Source organism: Phodopus roborovskii, unplaced genomic scaffold, assembly GCF_943737965.1.
Source record: "Phodopus roborovskii unplaced genomic scaffold, PHOROB, whole genome shotgun sequence".
In the NCBI taxonomy this organism is placed as follows: Eukaryota; Metazoa; Chordata; class Mammalia; order Rodentia; family Cricetidae; genus Phodopus; species Phodopus roborovskii.
The window spans coordinates 425,703-445,118 of record NW_026126517.1 but is presented as its reverse complement, the minus strand read 5'-3'; the positions used below and the strand labels follow the sequence as shown (position 1 = coordinate 445,118).

At 49.5% G+C, this 19,416-nt stretch overlaps 1 protein-coding gene across 1 annotated transcript in view; it reads left to right on the top strand.

Moving 5' to 3' along the window:
- Col5a3 (collagen type V alpha 3 chain) overlaps window positions 1-18,076 on the top strand; it is a 46,459-nt gene extending 28,383 nt beyond the window's left edge. The window contains exons 33-67 of the mRNA XM_051196743.1: window positions 1,065-1,109; window positions 1,325-1,378; window positions 1,506-1,550; window positions 2,165-2,218; window positions 2,311-2,364; window positions 2,924-2,977; window positions 3,089-3,196; window positions 3,354-3,443; window positions 3,776-3,829; window positions 4,974-5,081; window positions 5,802-5,909; window positions 5,995-6,048; window positions 6,665-6,718; window positions 8,833-8,940; window positions 9,753-9,806; window positions 9,992-10,045; window positions 10,125-10,178; window positions 10,307-10,360; window positions 11,020-11,127; window positions 11,731-11,784; window positions 11,942-11,995; window positions 12,163-12,216; window positions 12,576-12,629; window positions 12,755-12,862; window positions 12,997-13,050; window positions 13,423-13,476; window positions 13,646-13,753; window positions 14,025-14,078; window positions 14,160-14,195; window positions 15,008-15,061; window positions 15,572-15,770; window positions 15,857-15,969; window positions 16,506-16,574; window positions 16,854-17,093; window positions 17,188-18,076. Of these exons, the coding sequence (XP_051052700.1) occupies window positions 1,065-1,109; window positions 1,325-1,378; window positions 1,506-1,550; window positions 2,165-2,218; window positions 2,311-2,364; window positions 2,924-2,977; window positions 3,089-3,196; window positions 3,354-3,443; window positions 3,776-3,829; window positions 4,974-5,081; window positions 5,802-5,909; window positions 5,995-6,048; window positions 6,665-6,718; window positions 8,833-8,940; window positions 9,753-9,806; window positions 9,992-10,045; window positions 10,125-10,178; window positions 10,307-10,360; window positions 11,020-11,127; window positions 11,731-11,784; window positions 11,942-11,995; window positions 12,163-12,216; window positions 12,576-12,629; window positions 12,755-12,862; window positions 12,997-13,050; window positions 13,423-13,476; window positions 13,646-13,753; window positions 14,025-14,078; window positions 14,160-14,195; window positions 15,008-15,061; window positions 15,572-15,770; window positions 15,857-15,969; window positions 16,506-16,574; window positions 16,854-17,093; window positions 17,188-17,334 (2,766 nt within the window). The 3' untranslated portion in view covers window positions 17,335-18,076. The remainder of the gene's footprint in view (window positions 1-1,064; window positions 1,110-1,324; window positions 1,379-1,505; window positions 1,551-2,164; window positions 2,219-2,310; window positions 2,365-2,923; window positions 2,978-3,088; window positions 3,197-3,353; window positions 3,444-3,775; window positions 3,830-4,973; window positions 5,082-5,801; window positions 5,910-5,994; window positions 6,049-6,664; window positions 6,719-8,832; window positions 8,941-9,752; window positions 9,807-9,991; window positions 10,046-10,124; window positions 10,179-10,306; window positions 10,361-11,019; window positions 11,128-11,730; window positions 11,785-11,941; window positions 11,996-12,162; window positions 12,217-12,575; window positions 12,630-12,754; window positions 12,863-12,996; window positions 13,051-13,422; window positions 13,477-13,645; window positions 13,754-14,024; window positions 14,079-14,159; window positions 14,196-15,007; window positions 15,062-15,571; window positions 15,771-15,856; window positions 15,970-16,505; window positions 16,575-16,853; window positions 17,094-17,187) is intronic.
- The last annotated feature ends 1,340 nt before the right edge of the window (window positions 18,077-19,416 follow it).

The following is a 19,416-nucleotide window of genomic DNA, read 5'->3' as shown; positions in this document are numbered from 1 at the left end:
CAGATGCTCCCACAGACAATCCCACAGGCTAGCCTGATTTAAATAATCCCTCACTGAGACTTTCTCCATGGATAGTTCTAGATTGCTCCAAGCTGACAATTCACACTAACCACCACAGGGCTGGAGAGATGGCTCAGTTAAAAGCACTGGCTGCTCTCCCAGAGAATTGGAGATTGGTTCTCAGGGACCCATCAGATGCTTACAACCATCTGTAGCTCTGGCTCCAGGGGATCTGATCCCTTCTTCTAGCCTCTGGAAACACCTGCACTTTCATGTACCAACCCCCCACACAGACACACATGCACATGTATTCACACAAATAAAAATAAATCTTACAAAAAGAAAACCTAACTGATAGCTGTATTCCTTGTCAACTGGACACAGAAACACATCAATTTAAAATCATAACCTCCCACTTCCTGTCCCCAGAGTCTCACACTTCTTTCTGAATGTAAAATATAACCTAACTTGAAAAACCTTGTGGTCTTTATTTCAAGCTGCCAATGCTTTAAAAGCCAAATACAAGCTGGCCAATGATGGTATACGCCTTTAATCTCAGTGCTTGGGAGGCAGAGGCCTGTTATGTGAGTTTGAGACCAAGCTGGTCTTCAGAGTGAGTTCCAGGACAGCCAGAGCTATTACACAGAGAAACCCTATCTAGAACTCCCTCCCCCTCAAAACAAAACAAAACAAACAAACAAAAAAACAAAACAAAACCTAAACCAAAAAAGCCAAATACAAAATCAAATTATGATGCCATAGAAATAATTCCCATTCCACAAGGCATGGTGAGGAAATATTGGGCCAAAGCAAGACTGAAACCCAGCAGGGCAAACACCAAATTCTGTAGTTCTGTGTCTAGTATCTGGGGCTTCTGGTTCAAAGGGCTTAGATGGCTCCACCCTCCAGTATTGCTGCCTACAACACGTATCTCCCTGTTGGGCTAGCTTCACTTCCTGCATGCAGTTTTCCTTTGCACATATCCTTGCATACATACACGCCCCACCTGTGTATCTCATGAAGCCCAAGGCAATTCTCACTTTCTGTTTTGACTTGTTTTCCAGGGCAAAGCAGGGCAGCCAGGGGAGGAAGGAGAACGTGGTGTACCAGTAAGGAAATGAGCCTGCTCTACACAGGGGAGCCTGTCTGAGGGGAGATGGTTGTTGAAGTCATGAGTGGGCAGGGAAAGGCTTAGTTCCATCTCTGTCCCAGGTGGAGTTGGAGGGGTTCTGGAGGAAGGGACCCTGTGTGATGTCTTCTCCCAGGCCCACCTTCTCACTTCTCTCCTTTGAATACTTTAAAAAAAATTTTTTTTTCTATGCAGGGCACTCGAGGAGACAGAGGACAACCAGGGGTCACAGGCCAGCCTGGCCCCAAGGTATGGGAGTGAGTGGGCGATAGGGAATGACTAAAGGCCCTTTGTCTATCTCAGGCTAACTCAGTTTCCTGCCCAGTCCTCCCAGTTGAGTGTGTTCTGGGCTTGAAGCTCTTTTCTTCTGTTCTAGGGTGATGTGGGCCAAAACGGGTCTCCTGGGGCCCCTGGAGAAAAGGTGAGTGAATATGTATGTGTGAGAATGTGATTCTGTGAGCAGTGTATGGGTGTCTGTGAATGAATTCAGCTTCCAAGGCCAGATATCTATGAGTTAAATTCCCAGTTGTGCCACTTGCCGGCTGTGTAACCTTGGGCAGTTGCTTAACTTCTCTTTGCTTCAGTATCCTCTTTTATAAAATAGGGTAACCATGGTCACTACCTCAGTGGGCTGCAGTGGTGAATAAGATGATATACCATGAGGAAGTGCTCAGAACCATACCTTGCATGCAGAACAAAACCAAACCACCACCAACAAAACTCTCTTTGTGTTTGTGAGAATGGGGAGGTCAGAGGACAGCATGAAGGAGTTGGCTCCCTCCATCCACCTGTGGGATCTGGGCATGGAGCTCAGGTCATAGGTTTTATCTGAGTAAACAAGAGCACCTTTACCCACTGAGCCATCATCCCAGCCCTGTACTGGCTTTTAAGGTCGTTTTTTTTTTTGGTTTTTTTTTTTTTTTTTTTTTTTTTTTTTGTTTTTTGTTTTTTGTTTTTTGTTTTTTTTTTTTTTGGTGAGACTTAAATGCAAGACACCCAGGAGAGATGGAATAATGATTTTTGGTTCTGTTTCAGGGTCTCCCCGGTCTGCAAGGTCCTCCAGGATTCCCCGGACCAAAGGGACCCCCAGTGAGTGATGTCACCCTGACTCTGACTCTACATCTTCTAAGTCTTCTAAATGAAGTTCTAAATGTTCATTCCCTTGTACTTTGTTCCCCCAGGGTCCTCAGGGGAAAGATGGGATACCTGGACACCCTGGGCAAAGAGGAGAATTGGTAAATGACTCCTGACTGTCAGGCCTTATGTATGGAGGGGTAGCATGTGCATGCAGATGTGACCAGGAAAGGATGCTGGCTATCTTCCTTTGTCTCTCTGTATCTTACCTCTTAGGACTGAGCCTGAAGCTTGCCATTTGGCTAGACTGTCTGGCCAACAATTTCCAAGACCCACCTGTCTGCACTGTACAGTGCTATGGTTACAGGCATGAGAACTATGCATGGCTTTGTACATGGGTGCTGGGATTCAAGCTCAGGTTCTCTTGCTTGAATAGCAGAAGCTCTCACTCACTCAGCCATCTCTCTGGTTTTCACCTTAGTTTTTGAGACAGGGCCTCTCATTGGAACATGGAGTTTAATGATTAGGTTAGCCTGGCTTTTCCGTGAGTCCTAGGTGGCAAGTGATCTCTATCACAGGGATGAGGTGTGGGCCACACAGCATCCCTGGCTCTCTACATGGATGCACAGGGCATTTTACACATTGAGCCAACTCCCCAGGCTTTTGGGCCCCCCTTTTCTTCTTCTTCCCGTGTGACTCCCTTTTCTGTTTCTCTTCTAGGGCTTCCAAGGTCAGACAGGCCCCCCTGGACCAGCTGGTGTTCTTGGTCCTCAGGTCAGATGGTCCCCAGCAGCCTTTTCACATAAAGAACACATGGAGCTGGAGGGCTGACATATCCCCCACCCCCACCCCAGGCTGCTCAAGATGTTCCTTGCTTGTTTCCAGGGAAAGGTAGGGGACGTGGGGCCTCTGGGTGAGAGGGGTCCCCCAGGGCCCCCTGGACCTCCTGGTGAACAAGGCCTTCCAGGCATAGAAGGCAAAGAAGGGGCCAAGGTAAGATCTTGGATAAACTACCCCAAAGTCATCACCCAAAATATGTGCTTTACATTGTGGGAAGAACAGCTGGAAATTAGCTACTTGGGGAGGGGATCAGGGTCTGGGAGAGACATCCCATTTCTGAGTCTAACTTTCTTTTCTTGGCTTCCTGCAGGGTGAGCTAGGACCCCTGGGGTCCCCTGGGAAGGAGGGACCACCTGGGCCCATGGGTTTTCCTGGCCCCCAAGGAGCCCCCGGAGACCCAGTGAGTATCTTTGGAGAGTCTGCTGGAGTGTGGTACTGAGGGGCAGAGAAGAGGAGGTTTTTCCAGAGTGGCTACAGTGATGGCAAACTGGAGGAGGCCAGGGTAAAGAAATGTTAATGGCAGCTGTGAGATGGTTCAGCAGGTGAAGAGGCTTGCTGCTAAGCCTAATAAACCGAGTTTGGTCCCCAGGACCCACATGACAGAAGGAGAGAACTAACTCTTGCTAGTTGTCCTCTGACCTTGACAAGTGTGAGCACATACAATCCCCCAAAGTGAAGGCAAATCCTTAGGGTCCTTAGGAGATTTTTCTGACTGGTCATTTATTCCCCCAGGGACCCATTGGTTTGAAGGGTAACAAGGGTCCTCCCGGTCCTGTTGGAGCCAATGTAAGTATAAATACTGGCTGGGTGGGGACAGGATTAGAGAGGGCTGTGTGTTCAGGTTCTCAGGGTAGAGCTTGTGCTTTAGGGGAATGTGGGCCTGGGGCAAACCTAGTTCTCATGACCTGAGTCTCATCTGGGAAGCCTCAGCTTCCTCTTCTAAAATAGCTGCCAAGGACTGGGTGGGGAGCTGGCTTGACACACAAGTCAATTATGTCCTTGTCACACAAGTATGAGAACCTGAATTTAGAACCCTAGCACCTGAATAAATATTGGTGGGTGTAGTAGCCTACCTGTAAATCCAACGTGGGAAGCCAGAGACAAAGGGTCCCCAGAGGAAGCTGGTTAATGGAATTAGCCATATCAGTGAGCCCTGGGTTTGACTGGGAGACCCTGCCCCAATAAACATGGTGGGAGATTGAGGATGAGTCCCAACATCAACCTCAGTCCTCCATATACACACATGTGCACATACACCCACACATGTGTCCATATGTGTACACACACAAATGGAAAAAGAAAAATATTATATGGGCTGCATGTGGTATTGCGGTACTGTCCCCTGGCTTGTGGGAGGCTGAGGCAATGGGATTGTGAATTTGAGACTAGCTTGGTCTACTTACTGAGGCCCTGTTGAAGGGAAGGGAAGGAAGGGAGGTAGGAAGAAAGGAAAGGGAGAAGAAATAAAAGGGGAGAGGAGACAGAGAAAGGAAAGGGGAGAGAAATGGGAAAAAGACTATGGAGTGTTGGGAAGAACATTTTAAACAGTGTGGTTGTGGGAGGCAATCCTGAGAGGTTGTATTTGAGCCAACACCTGGAGGATATGAACATGCAGTCCTGTGGATACCTGGGGGAGCGTGTGCAAAGAGCCTGGGGATAGGATCATGCTGCACAGGTTTGAGGAACAGCAAGGTCAGTGTAGCTGGGGCTGGGTGAAGGAGAAGATGATGGCAAGTAATGCCTTTGTGGTGGGGACGGTCCAAGCAGGGCTTTGTGGGCCTCAAGTTGAGGAAGGTGATAGTCATTGAGGTTTGTAGAGAGGGTCATTCCCTAGGCGCTCAGGAGTACCCTCTGGCTATGTGTAAGATATGACACTGGTGCCAAAAGTCCTGTCATTTTCATCATTCCTGCCCCCCCTTCCCTTTTCCAGGGCTCCCCAGGTGAACGTGGTCCTGTGGGCCCTTCTGGTGGTATTGGGCTTCCTGGCCAGAGTGGTGGGCAAGGCCCTATTGGTCCTGCTGGTGAGAAGGGGTCTCCGGTAAGTATCTGTTGGTTGAGTTTTTCTGGGGAGATTTGAGCAAGCATCTACTCACTCCAGATAGGATATCAACAACTGACCAATGAACTTCTATTTCTGTGGGCTGGAGAGAGGATGACTCAGTGGGTAAGAGCACTTACTGCTCTTGCAGAGTACCTGAGCTCCTAGCATCCACATTGGTGGGCTCACAGCTGCCTGTAACTCCAGCTCTAGGTGATCTGTTAACCTCTTCTGGCCTCCATTTGCACCCATTTGCACATACCTACCCATTCACATATACATACATATATACATAATTAAAAATAAAATAAAACTTTAAAAAACCCAATTCTTAAAATGATTTTGCCCAAGTCCAGCTTAATGAGGCTGTGAGTTTATTGGGATTACTTACAGGAGCACGGGTAAGGAGTGACTTACAAAACATGGCTGAATGGCCGTCCCAGCCTGGCTCATGGCTCAGAAGAGCTATATCCCTGGAGCTCCTGTGCAACTTTCAGGCACAAAGACTCTCCCTGACAGTTGTAAACTGCTCCTACAGCCTTGAGTAGGGGTGAATCTTATAAGTTTCAGGAACTTTCTGAGACTTGTGGATTGCTTGTATCCCTAGACTTAAGGAGCTCACTTAGGAATGGACAGTTTCAATTTTAAAGAAGTTGCTATATGGATGTCTTCTCCTGTATCCCCTGCACCTAACTTTTCTCCTTCCTCTTCTTCCATCAGGGAGAACGGGGTGCCCCTGGTCCTACTGGCAAAGATGGTATCCCAGGGCTGCCAGGGCTTCAGGGATCACCTGGGGCTGTGGGGCCTTCTGGTGAGGAAGGAGACAAGGTGAGGGGACCAGGGAGAGGGGCTGTTCAAGGGAGAGGGTGAGTCTGATAGTGGCTGGACACTTCCTAATGCATTTGTCCTGCAGGGGGAAGTAGGGGTGCCTGGTCACAAGGGAAGCAAAGGGGATAAAGGAGATGCGGTGAGTAGGGACCCCTAGGGAGGGTGTGCTCATGGAAGGAGATATGGGGTAGCCTGGGCTCTCTGCTTCTCTCAGCCAAGGTTTTGCACCTAGCTCACTGGAGTCAAAAGTTTGAAGGTCTCCGTCTGAGCACTGTTTGAGCCCTGAGAGCACAGGAGACTAAGAAAGACCTCTCTCTAGGGATGGTGCCACGGCTCAGTCTTAAAGGCATTGCCACTAAACCTGATGACTTGCATTCCAACACCAGGACCTTTGTGGTGGAAGAAAACAATTGACTATCATAAACTGCCATACACATGCATGCATACATACAAAATACATAAATAAAATAAAAGTTTAGAGAAAGGTCTCTCTGGACCTCAAAATCTCCCATTCCTCTGTGGTGAGAATCTGCCATGGCCTGGAGCCAGCTGCTTTCCCCCAGGACTTAAAGCTCCACTCCCACTCTCAGCACCAACAGGTCCCACTCCATCCCAGGGGGAGGTCTGTGTAACCTAGGCTGGCCTCACACTTGCTATGTGGCTGACGCTGACTTGATCCTCCTGAGTGCTGGGATCACAGACAAGACCACCATGCTCAGCTCTGATAAGATTTTCTATTTTGTTTCCCACTTCAGGGCCCACCAGGACCAACAGGGATAAGGGGTCCAGCAGGCCATCCAGGCCTCCCGGTGAGTCCCCTAAGCTTGGTGACTCTACCTTGAGGTGAAGACAGTGTGCCACTCTTCTGAATAAAATCCCAGCATCCTTGCCTGACCTTGGTCTCCCCTCAGTGCCAACACCCATGATGAATGCAACTCTGACCTTGAATCCCCTCTCAGCCCATACTCTCTGCTTTTTGCTTTGATCTACATCCAAATCAAATACCTAAATCATGCAAATCCCAGCTTAGCCTTGTCTCCCCACTCCAATACTGGCCTCAAATGGGAACTTGAACTTTGACTTAAACTCCAGCCTTCCTTAGTTAATTTTCTGTGATTGTTATAAAATCACTGAGGCTAAGTGATTTATTTGGTTGACTCATGGTACCGGAGGCTGGGAAATCCGTAATAGTGGTGCTGGCATCTGGCCAGGGTTTTATTGCTTCATCACAATATAGTGTGCGTTATTAGTAAGTATGTGAACCTGGATCTTTTCTTCATCTTCATTTTTTTTTCTTTTTTTTTTCTTCTTCATCTTCTTATAAAGCCACTAATACACCATTGTGGTGTATTAGACTGCATCTGATCCTAAGTACTTCATAAGGCCCTAACTCCAATCAACATGTCTTAGTTAGGGTGTCTATTGCTGTGAAGAGACACAATGGCCATGGCATCTCTTATAGAGTAAAACATTTAACTGGGGCTGGCTTACAGTTCTGAGGTGTCGTCCATTGTCATCATGGCTGGAAGTGTGGTGACCTGCAGGCAGACTGGTGTGGGAGAGGAGCTGAGAGTTCTGCATCTGAATCTGCAGGCAGCAGGAAGAGACTATGACACACTGAGATGCAAAGCCGAGTGGTACTTCTCCAGTAAGATCACGCCTACTCTGACAAGGCCACGCTTCCTAATAGTGCCATTCCCCATGAGCCTCTGGGGGCCATTTTCTTTCAAACCACCACAACATATGAACTTGGAAGGAGGCCTGTGATGTGAGTTAGTTGGCAGATCACTTGCCTATCATGTATAAAGTCCTGGGTTTCATCCCTAGTACACCTTAGCAGAGACATCATGAGTTCAAGGTCATTCTCAGCTACAAAGTAACTCTGACGTCAGCCTGGGCTCCATGACAGCCTGTCTCAAAACAACTTATACATTCTGGGATCAAGGTTCTAACACAACAGCTTTGAATCTTGTTCAGTAGACTGATCCAAATCTTTCCTTGAGGCCCTGATATGTGGAGAAAGAGCATAATTTTTCTGAACTAGGAACGTTTTGGGCAGAGCCAGCAATGGTCTGGGGCCAGGGCCTTGGGGGGAACTGTGGCTTCAGATCCTAAGCACCCAACTCTTCCCATCCTAAGGGCTACTGGTAAAAGACTCCTTTGAGAAACCCTGTGCCCTTTTATGAGGCAGTGACTGATTAGCTTCTCACTTTGTTCTGCTGTGTGACAGCTTTCTGCTGACCTTATCACATTTCCCCTTTCAGAAACAAACAAACAACAACAACAACAAAACCTGTACATATGATGCTGTATTTCTTTTGAGGGGAGAGAAATTTTTTCCAGACAGATTTTCTCTGTGTAACAGCCCTGGTTGTCCTGGGCCTCTCTCTGTAGACCAGGCTGGCCTCAAACGCATAGAGATCTGCCTCCCTAGTGCTGGGATTAAAGACATGCACCACCCTCCACCTCCCCACCCCTCACTCCCCCCACCCAGCTTGATGATGTATTTCCTAATAAGCTTACTTAGCATAAGACAGCTGGTGTAAGACCTGGACCCCAGCTCTCTGTTTTTTTTCTTCTCATCTCCTGGCCACCTCCCACTTAGGAACCCTGTCACTGAAGAGTGACCTGTTGGTCCAGGTCAGAGTGTCAACAAACCATATTAGGTCATAACTTCCATCCTATTTCTATGAACCCTGCTCATAACTGCCTGAACCACAGTCCTGACTCAGCATGTGTCAATGACTTAAAACATCACCTGGTACCTCATTCTTCAACTTTGATCCTCAGCCCGAACTCCACATCAAACTATAACCTGACAATCACTAAACTTGATTCTATCCCCTAGCCTCTGTCCTAACCTTGACCCTGTCTGCAACCTTTATTCTAGACACCGATGTATTTGTCCCCATCTTCTTCACAGGGTGCTGATGGAGCTCAGGGTCGCCGGGGACCCCCTGGCCTCTTTGGGCAGAAGGGAGATGATGGAGTCCGAGGCTTTGTAGGTGTAATTGGTCCTTCAGGTCTGCAGGTAGGTGTTTGAGTTTGGGGGTACCACCTCTGTATCCCCTCACCCTGGGCTCCAATCTTTGTGTGTGCTGTGTTTGTGTTTGTCTGTTGCTTTCCTGGAGTCCTAGTGATTTATACAGACGAAAAGCACAGAGGACTGAATATAATCCCAGAGCTCAGGAGGCAGAGGCGGGTGGATTTCTGTGACTTTGTGGCCAGCCTGGTCTATGTAGAGTTCCAGGCCAGTGGGTTACATAGTGATTCTGTCTTAAAGCAAATGAACAAATTGCAGTATTAAGGTTGGAATGTGTACATGTGTATGTGGGGGATGAGGGTTGACACAGTGTTTTCCTCTATTGTTCTCCATCTAATTTTTTTAGTCTCTCTCTCTCTCTCTCTGTGTGTGTGTGTGTGTGTGTGTGTGTGTACTTGCATGCTTGTTCGTGCTATGGCACACATGTGTGGAGGTCAAAGGACAACTTGTAGGAGTTAGTTCTTCTTCTACCATGTGGGTCCTAGGGATCAAACTCATGGCATCAGGCTTGGTGTAAGTACCTTTACCTACTGAGCCATTTTGATGGCCTTGCTTTTCCTGTTTTTGAGACCATGTTTCTCATTGAATCTGGAGCTCTTTGATTTAGCCACTGGCTGCCAGCGAGCCCCAGGGGTCCTCCTGTCTCTGCCCTGGAGTTACAGGCAAGCTCTACTGTGTCTGGCCTTTTGAGAATGATTCTAGGATACAGACTCGGGTCCTCACACTTGTTCAGGAAGTGCTTGACCAAATAGGCCATCTCACCAGCTGTCTGAACTACAGTTTGACTCTCTGTTTTACAGGGGCTGCCAGGCCCTCCTGGGGAAAAGGGCGAGGTTGGAGCCGTAGGATCCATGGTATGGACACCCTGGGGGATATGGAAGATGGGTGGGGCACTGGAGTGACCACTGATTTATCTGGAAGCTCACAGTGCGCACTATCATCTTAAGGGTCACACATATCTTATAGGCTATTATGGCTGGTGTAGCCTTTCTGGTGGAATCATGGAGGTTCATTGCACACTATTTGGTTTTTTTGACAGGGTCCCCATGGAGCTCCAGGCCCTCGGGGTCCCCCTGGGCCCAGTGGATCAGAGGTGAGAATTCTGGGATGTACAGAATGCCTCTTTGAGTCTGCCACAGTTCTAGGGATTCACACTCCCCTTGTCTCTCCAGGGCCCTCCAGGGCTGCCTGGGGGAGTAGGGCAGCCTGGCGCTGTAGGTGAGAAGGTAAGAGGAGAGCTTGAGCCTGCCCAGGGTGGAGGGGGCAAGACCTGCCCCTGCTGCCAACAGCTGTATGGGGACCCCCCCTTGCCTGTCAGAGGGGGATCACTTCCTATTTTCTTTGCCTTTCACAGGGTGAGCCAGGGGATACTGGAGACACTGGATCCCCAGGAGTTCCCGGCATCCCCGTGAGTCTCTATAGTACTTACTATAGGGGACTGCTGACCTTGAGCATGTCAGAATACCATGTCCCCTTTAGAACACCCAAACTCCCTGACATCTCTGGTTATCTTAATGAAAGATGCTCCTACCCTCAAAAGATCTCAGGGAATTTATGTACAGTCCCCCAAGTTGCCCACTGTATAAGGGTGCAGGGCTGAGGAGACAGCTAGGGGTTTTAATCCAAGTGATAAAAAGTTGCCCAAAGGAGGGCCATTATCTAATGCACCTAAGGGCAGCACATGGGGTAGGACAGACCAATGGACAACTAAGACACCATCCCTGACTCAGAGAGTTCTAGTTCTCTGGCATTAGATTCTCCTGGAGCTGGAGTTAAAGGTGTTGTGAGCTGTCTAATGTGGATACTAGGAACTGAGTTTGGGTCCTTTGCAAGAGTAGTATGTGCTCTTAATCACTGTGACCGACACCTTCTGGCTCTGCTAATCTTTAAAAATATCTATATTATACTAAGTACTGTGTGTGAGAGTGTGGTGAATAAGTGGAGCTCAGTCTCTTTGACCATGGATTCTGGGGATTAAACCCAGGCTTCCAAGGCAAGTGCACTCATTATTCCCTGAAGAGACCATGCCACTCTGACCTTTGACTTCTGATCTTTGTTTCTACAAAGGGGCCCAAAGGCGAAATAGGCGAAAAGGGGGATTTGGGTCCATCAGGGGCTGCTGGACCTCCAGGCAAGAAGGGACCTCCTGGAGAGGACGGGTCTAAGGGGAGCATGGTAAGTCCTGGGAGGGCACAGAGCAGAGAATGTGGAGCCCTTGTTGTTTTAGAACCTGATCCCTAAGGTAAGCCAGGCATCTCTTCTTCCTCCTTGTTTTTAATTTTTCTTTTTTAAAACCTTTTTTTGACTATGGGTATTTACCTACATGTTTGTCTGTGCACCATGTGTGTACAGGTCAGAAAAGAATGTGGGATGCTCTGGGATTGGAATTACACAGATGGCTGTGAGCCAACCTGTGGGTGCTGGGAATGGGGCCCTGGTCCTCTGGAAGAGCAGCCAGTGCTCTCAACCACTGAGCCATCTCTCCAGCCCCTGCTTTTCCTATTTCTAATTCTATGGGACAGCCAGATAAAGGCTGAGTGAATAGATGAAACAATGAATGACTGAGTGAATGAAATATGGAAATAGAATGGAGAAGCAGAGCCCTCCTGCTGGCCCCACACCTAACACCTCATTGCCTGAACTATAAAACCCCAGCCCTTCACTTCATGTTTTGTTTGTAACATGTTCCCTGCAACAGTCTGGGGACATTACCAGGGGTGTGAAGGAATGGCTCTTCACTCATTCTGAGATGTCAACAGTAAGCATGTTTAATTCTAGGGCCCCACAGGACTCCCTGGAGATCTAGGACCCCCGGGAGATCCTGGAGTTCCGGTGGGTGTAAACTCTTCCTATAGCCCAATATTTCTGTAAATGTGTCTCCATCTACTCCAACTCCCCTAAACCTGGACAAGTTAAGAGGCGTGGATGACCTCTTGCTCCATCTCTACCACACCTACCCCAAGACTCCTCTACTATGTCCTCTCCCTAGGGTATGGATGGCGCTCCAGGAGAGAAGGGAGATGCTGGTGATATTGGGGGACCGGTGAGTGGGGATGGCATAGATCTAGTGATGGGAGAGAGGGGTATCCAGGGCATCTACAGGGGTGCATGATTGTGAATGGTTGGACGGAGAGGTGGGTGGTGCTGGGCAGTGTCTATGGGACTGTCTTCAGTTTTGAGTTGATGCTGTGGCTTCTCTCGACTAAACAGGGACCACCTGGAGCTTCAGGAGAACCTGGTGCCCGTGGACTCCCTGGCAAGAGGGTGAGCGATTGTCTACTGCCCAAGGGTCTCAGGTCAACCTCATGTTAGGAGTGCAAGAACCCCTCTCTCCACATATACCCCACTCTTATAATTTTTGAAATTATATTAATTACTTTATTTATTTATTTACTTCTTATTTAGGTGTGTGTGTGTGTGTGTGTGTGTGTGTGTGTGTGTGCACATGCCATGGTTATTTGTGTAGGTCAGAGCACAATTTATGGAAGTCTGTTCTCTCCTCTTACCACATGGGTCTCAGGTAACATCCTTTAGCAGCTGCCTAGACAACTTGCCAGCCCACAAGCCCACTCTTGACATAAGCCTGAATGTCCCACACCAACCCTCACACTTTCTATCCTCAGGGTTCCCCCGGGCGCATGGGTCCAGAAGGCGGAGAGGGAGAGAAAGGAGCCAAGGTGAGTGCTCCCTGGGACGGGTCCTTGTGCCACCTGACCAGAAGTAGGCCTGCCCCACCCCCTGAGGCTCCAGTCTTCAGCAGGCAGTCCCCTGAGACTGTTTCCCCCACCCCTGTTCATTCCAGGGAGATGCTGGGCCTGATGGGCCCCCAGGCAGGACAGGCCCTACTGGGGCTCGAGGGCCCCCTGGATGGCTTGGACCTGATGGTCTTCCAGGGATCCCTGGTCCTGTGGTGAGTGGTGTAAAAATGGAGAGGGGCCAGCATGGACCGGGCTTCTAGCTTGGTGCTTCATCACAGTTGAGAAGCCAACCCTGATGGATGATGTAACGTTTACACTGGACACCCCGTCCCTGTCTCCTCCACAGGGTGAACCAGGCCTCCTGGGACCTCCTGGGCTGATAGGTCCTCCAGGGCCCCTGGTAAGAGACTTCTCTACCCCTGTGACCACAGCTCTGAAAACCACAGTAGGCCTCCAGGGACACCGGTGCTGATGGTATAGGCTAGCCCCTCACTGCCATCCATCTGCCTTCTAACTGACCTCACACAACAAGCCTTCACACCAATGGCTCTCCTGAGCCCTTCTTGATGCTCTACCCTGAGCCCATCTTAATGTTCTACACTGACCCTGACCCCTGCCACCCCCATTTTTCTCACCAACCCTCCTGTCTCCTGGCTGTCCCATGGTTCCAGCCCTGGTCATTTGTATTTGAAAGTGGGGTGGTTGGTTCCCTGGTGTACCTTCCCATCCTAAGTTCTCAAGGGATCACAAGCTGAACGTCATCTTTCCCCAGGGCCCCCCTGGCCTCCCAGGGCTGAAGGGAGATGCTGGTATCAAGGGGGAGAAGGTAAAGCCTGCTTCTTTCTGTTATTCCCCACGTCTGCCTCACCTTTACCTCCTGTCCTGGCCAGAAGGTTGGGAGAATTGGGGGTTTACTCCTCTCTAACTCATCCCTTCAAAGGCTCCAAGAGAAAAAAAAATTCCCAACATGTCTGTTTGGTGCCTTTCTCTTTCAGGGCCATATTGGGCTAATGGGCCTTATTGGTCCCCCTGGAGAGGCCGGTGAGAAAGGAGACCAGGGGTTCCCAGGAGTGCAGGGCCCTCCAGGCCCCCAGGGAGGCACTGTGAGTGTGTGTGTTGTCTTTGGCAGGGAAAAATGTTCAAAGGGGTGTTTTGAAGGATGGGGGATGTGAAATGGGGGGCTGTGTTTGGGGGGCTGTGGGCTTGTAACTGGGGACTGTCATGTAGAAAGCTATGTCTGGGTACTTGGCCTTTTAGAAGAGTTGGGAGTTTGTGTTTGACTTCAGGCATTCTTTTGAATGGATACATGTCTGGGAGGTGTCTGAGTAATAGAGCTGAACTCCATTAAGGCTGACCATACTGTCCCTTTTCCAGGGTCTTCCTGGTCCCATTGGTGCATCAGGTCACCCTGGTCCCCCAGGTGTGGTGGTGAGTGTGGGGTATTGGTGGGATGGAGAGGTCACCATGATGGACAGGGTTGGGACTTCAGCATTTTCTCTCTTCCCACAGGGCCCTCTGGGACAGAAGGGCTCCAAGGGGTCCCCGGTGAGTGACATTACTCCCCTAGGTTTCAATGTCCCTGCCCCCACACCTCTCCACCTCATTCTTCCAGCCCCTTTCCTTTGTTCATTGGTTCACTCATCCTGTGTTCAGCCCCTACTGTTGCATTCTTGGAGTGTGAGGTACTGTGCATTGTAGAAGGGGTTTGTGAACTGCTGGAAAAGGAAATTGTCAGGCTGACTAAGTTGTGGCTTACAGGAGGTGCTGTGTGTTGATTTCAGAAGATGAGGGAAGGAGACATACAGCTTAGGTTTAGTGCATGATATTGGGAACATCTCCTGGGCCGTGTGTGTGTGTGTGTGTGTGTGTGTGTGTGTGTGTGTGTGTGTATGTGTGTGTGTATGTGTATGCAAATGTATGAGCACATATATAAATATGTGTGTCCTGTCCTGGGAGGGAAGAAAAATGTTCAAGGGGGGGTGGCTTGAAGGGGGAATATGAGTCAAGAATGTGTTCTTGTGACACAAGAATGTGTCAAGAAGGGGGCTGTGTTGGAGGCTGTAATGGGGAGTTTAATGTGGGAGCCTATATCTGGGGGTTTGGGAGGCTTCTAGAGGAGTGTATATACATATCTACATGAATACTGGGTATATGTGAGTGTATGTGAGTACATATGTATAGGTGTGTATGCATGCATGTGTGTGTAAGTAAACATGTGTTCAGATGTATGTGTGTACACGTGTTTTTCTATGTATGTGTAGATGTATATGCATGTGCATGTTGCATGTGTGTGTGTTTGTGTTGGTAGAACCAAGTCTTCATTGACAAAATTCATTCCAAAGTGATCTCTCCCATAGGGATCTCTTGGTCCTCGTGGAGACATTGGGCCAGCTGGTCCTCCTGGTCCCCCGGTGAGTTCCAGGAACCAGGTTTGGGGTCTTCCAGTCTGTGGTTCAAAAATACAATTCCTTGAAATCCTTGGGAGGAGTGTAGCATGGTGGGTGGTACACATTCCTGCACTGGGGAGGTGGAGGTAAGAAGATCAGGAGTTGAAGGTTATCCTTTCCTACAGTGAGGCCAGCCTCACTGTACATGAGGCCCTGTCTCAAAACAAATACCCAAAAGACAGTCTGGGCTTGGTGATGGCTTGTGGCAGTCCCAATGGGGCCATTTGTGATGCTCTGACCTGGGCTTTTCTCCCTCGGGTATGTCTGCCCCATCTCATCTCTCACTCCCTCCATCTCCATCTTTTTACTTATCTCTGTCTCAATACCTATTCCACTTCTTTCATTCTCTGCTCCCCCCCCTTTCCTGCCCCTCTCCTTCCACTTCTGAATCACTCTGCCTCCCATGTCTGTCTTCTTCTCTGCCCATCTATCTGATTCTTCCTCTCCTCCATTTCTACTCCCTTGTGAATTCAGGGTCCCCCTGCTGAGCTGCATGGCCTGCGAAGGCGCCGATCAGTGTTGGACACCCTGGAAGGTGGCCTGGAGGAGGTGGTGGCCTCACTCAATTCGCTGAGCTTGGAGCTGGAGCAACTGCAGAGACCTCCTGGCACAGCCGAGCACCCAGGCCTCATATGCCATGAGCTTCACCATAACCACCCACACCTGCCAGATGGTGAGGTCCAGGTCCCTCCTGGGAAGGGCAGGCAAGCATTTCACCATTCCTATCCACTGACCCATTTGGGTCTGGCTTTGTGGTAGGAGACTATTGGATTGACCCCAATCAGGGCTGCTCACAGGATGCCTTCAAGGTTTTCTGCAACTTCACTGCGGGAGGTGAGACCTGTCTCTATCCAGACAAGAAGTTTGAGATGGTGAGTAAAGGAAACCATCCTGTCTCTCTCTCACCTTCTCCATCTTTGGCCACTTGTGGGATCTTATCCTGCCTTCAAATGACATATGTCCCTCCTGCCTGTGTCAAGTAATAATTCCTGTAGTAGCAGAACTAAATCCAAACCTCAAGGCAAGAGTGCTGCCAAACAATAGAGCACTTGCCCAACATTCTTGAGCCTCTGGGTTCCATCCCCAGTGCTTGCCAAGCATGCACAGGACAGGGGTAGGGTGGGGTGGGGTGCCTGGGCTTCACCCCAGAAGCTTAAAGAGCATGCATAGCCCCAGGCTCCATTCCCTAGAAGTACCAAGCCTTCCTTCTCCTCTACTAGAGCATGGACAGGATCCTGGGTTCCATCTAGTCACCATAGAGAATGGTGGGAATTGCTACATGTGGTGGTGAGGGAGCTGTGGACCCACCTGCCAGCCCCCCTGGCTGTGCCCATGATACACAGTGTCCACTATGAGGAGGCAGAGGGGCCTTGGGTTGGAGGCCAATGACCGGTTTCACCTCCCTCAGGTGAAACTGGCCTCTTGGTCCAAAGAGAAGCCTGGAGACTGGTACAGCACTTTCCGCAGAGGGAAGAAGGTGGGTTGCCAAAGGCCAACTTGGAAGATGGCATGGAAATTTGTGAGAACTGGTCTGGGGATTGGAGGTGAGACAAACAAGATAGACAGATAAGGGCATGCATTTACCTACAAAGCCCTGGGCTCAATTTCTAGCACCACATAAACCAGAACTTCAGGAGTTCAAAGCCATCCTCAGCTACATCAGGAATTTAAGACCAGGTCTGGCAGTGGACTGACTCTGGGAAGTATGTTCCTCATCAGGAGCATGAGCCCCTCACCCTACCATGCCCCATTGCAGTTCTCCTATGTGGATGCTGATGGCTCCCCAGTGAATGTGGTCCAGTTGACCTTCCTGAAGCTGCTGAGTGCTGCAGCCCATCAGAGGTTCACTTACTTCTGCCAGAACTCAGTGGCGTGGCTAGATGAAGCTGTGGGTGACCACAGGCGTTCCATCAGCTTCCAAGGGACCAACTGGGAAGAGCTGTCCTTCAACCAGACAACAGAAGCTACTGTCAAAGTCTCCCATGATGGCTGCAGGGTAAGGCCATGGAGCTAGGGGCCTGGCTAGGGTGGGGTGGGGAAGCCTTCACTCACCCTCACTCTAACTCACCCTCATGCCCTCTCATGGCCAGCTCCGGAAGGGACAGGCGAAGACCGTCTTTGAATTCAGCTCTTCTCGTGCGGGTTTTCTGCCTCTGTGGGATGTGGCTGCCATTGACTTTGGTCAGACGAACCAGAAGTTTGGGTTTGAACTTGGCCCCATCTGCTTTAACAGCTGAGCTTTTGAGGTGGGAAGGAAGTTGAAGGGAGCCCATGTGGAGCTACTTGGTGCTGAGGCTTTGAGGCCATTCTGTTTATCACCAGCGACTGTGGATCCAGGGTTGTGTGACTCTGTGTATTCTTTCTCCTGTGTGTGGGTGAGAGTGGAGAGCCCAGCTCTCTCCTGTTCATCCCAAGGCTCTTTCTCTTCTCCATCCACCACTGCTTCCCTGAGACTTCAATGCAGTGAGTTTATAACTCAGAGCTGATGAAAGCCTCTCACTGCCATCAGTGGCCTCCATACCTCTTGGTGCTATCCCTTCCCATAGTGAAGCACTGGATACCTCCTGATCCCTGGCTGGGACCCTTCCCTCTCATTCCTGTTCTTTCTGGAGTACCAGATAAAGCAAGATCCAAGTGGGACTTCCCTCCCCTGAGATGTGCCTTCCTTCTGCTTCCTTGACCTAGCTCTACACACCCTTCCTCTGCCTACCCTGGCCCACTCCTATGTCCCCAGGCATTCTGGGGACCAAGATGTTGGGCACAAATCAGAATCCTATATGGTGCTGGCCTGTACATAACTTGGAACTGTATGAAAAGAGGAATGAATGGTCTGTGGTCTATTTAATCTTCTTCCTTCTGAAGGTAGTCTGGGATATGATGAGAGATTCCAGAAGGATCTCTACCCTCCCTCACCCTTCTTCCCAGGTCACAGGGCAAAATCGGCATCTCAAGAATAAACCAAGAAACTGTGCTCTTTTTTTTTTTCTTTTTTCTCTTTAAAAAGTTTTATTTGATGGAGGTAGTGGTGGCATGCCACAACATGTGTAGAGATCAGAGCATGTGTGTGAAGTCAGAGCATGTGTGTGGAGGTCAGTGCATGTGTATGGAGGCCAGAGCATGTGTGTGAGGTCAGAGCATGTGTGTGGAGGCCAGAGCATGTGTGTGGAGGTCAGAACATGTGCATGGAGGTCAAAGGACAACTTGTAGGAGTTTGTCCTCTTCTTCCAACAGATGGGTTCCAGGGATTGAACTTGGGTCCTCAGACTTGAGGATGGCAACACCATACCTGCTCAGCCATCTCTGGTTTAACTTTCTTTTTCTCTTTCTTTTTCTTTCTCTCTCTCTTTTTCTTTCTTCCTTCATTTATTTTTTTTTCTCCCTCCATCCCTTTCTTCTCTTCTTTCTTTTTTAGTTTTTAAGGCAAAGTCTCTTATTGGCCTGAAATTTGCCAAGTAGGTTAACCTGGCTGACCTGTGTCTGCCTCCCAGTGCTAGGATTACAAACACCTAGCACCACACTGGTTTGTTTTCAAACCTTGGTTCTAGGTATGAACTTATACTTGTGAAACAAGCATTTTACCAATCAATCTCCCCAGACCCTGGCCACCTTAAGTATTTAGTCTTAAGTATTTAGGAATGTCTTCTGATTATCATGTGTCACAGAGGCTGAAGGCCTGTTAATCATGGGCCTGAGCTGGCCAGCTTTCAGTTCTCGAGGAAACATCTGAGACAATGAGGAAGGTGGATTTAAGCCTGTGCTTCTGGGGCTTTTTGGTCTGTGGTAGATTGGTCCCAGCACTTTGGACCTGAGGTGAGGCAGAGAGGTGTAGTGAGGAACATGGGGAACATGGAGTACATGGAGGGGAACATGGAGAACATGGAGGGGAACATGGTGGGGAACATGGGGAACATGGAGGGGAACATGGAGGGGAACATGGGGAACATGGAGGGGAACATGGGGAACATGGAGGGGAACATGGGGAACATGGAGGGGAACATGGGGAACATGGTGGGGAACATGGGGAACATGGAGGGGAACATGGTGGGGAACATGGTGGGGAACATGGTGGGGAACATGGTGGGGAACATGGGGTACATGGTGGGGAACATGGAGGGGAACATGGAGAACATGGAGGGGAACATGGAGGAACATGGAGGGGAACATGGTGGGGAACATGGAGGGGAACATGGTGGGGAACATGGAGGGGAACATGGTGGGGAACATGGTGGGGAACATGGTGGGGAACATGGAGGGGAACATGGGGAACATGGAGGGGAGCATGGAGGGGAACATGGAGGGGAACATGGAGGGGAACATGG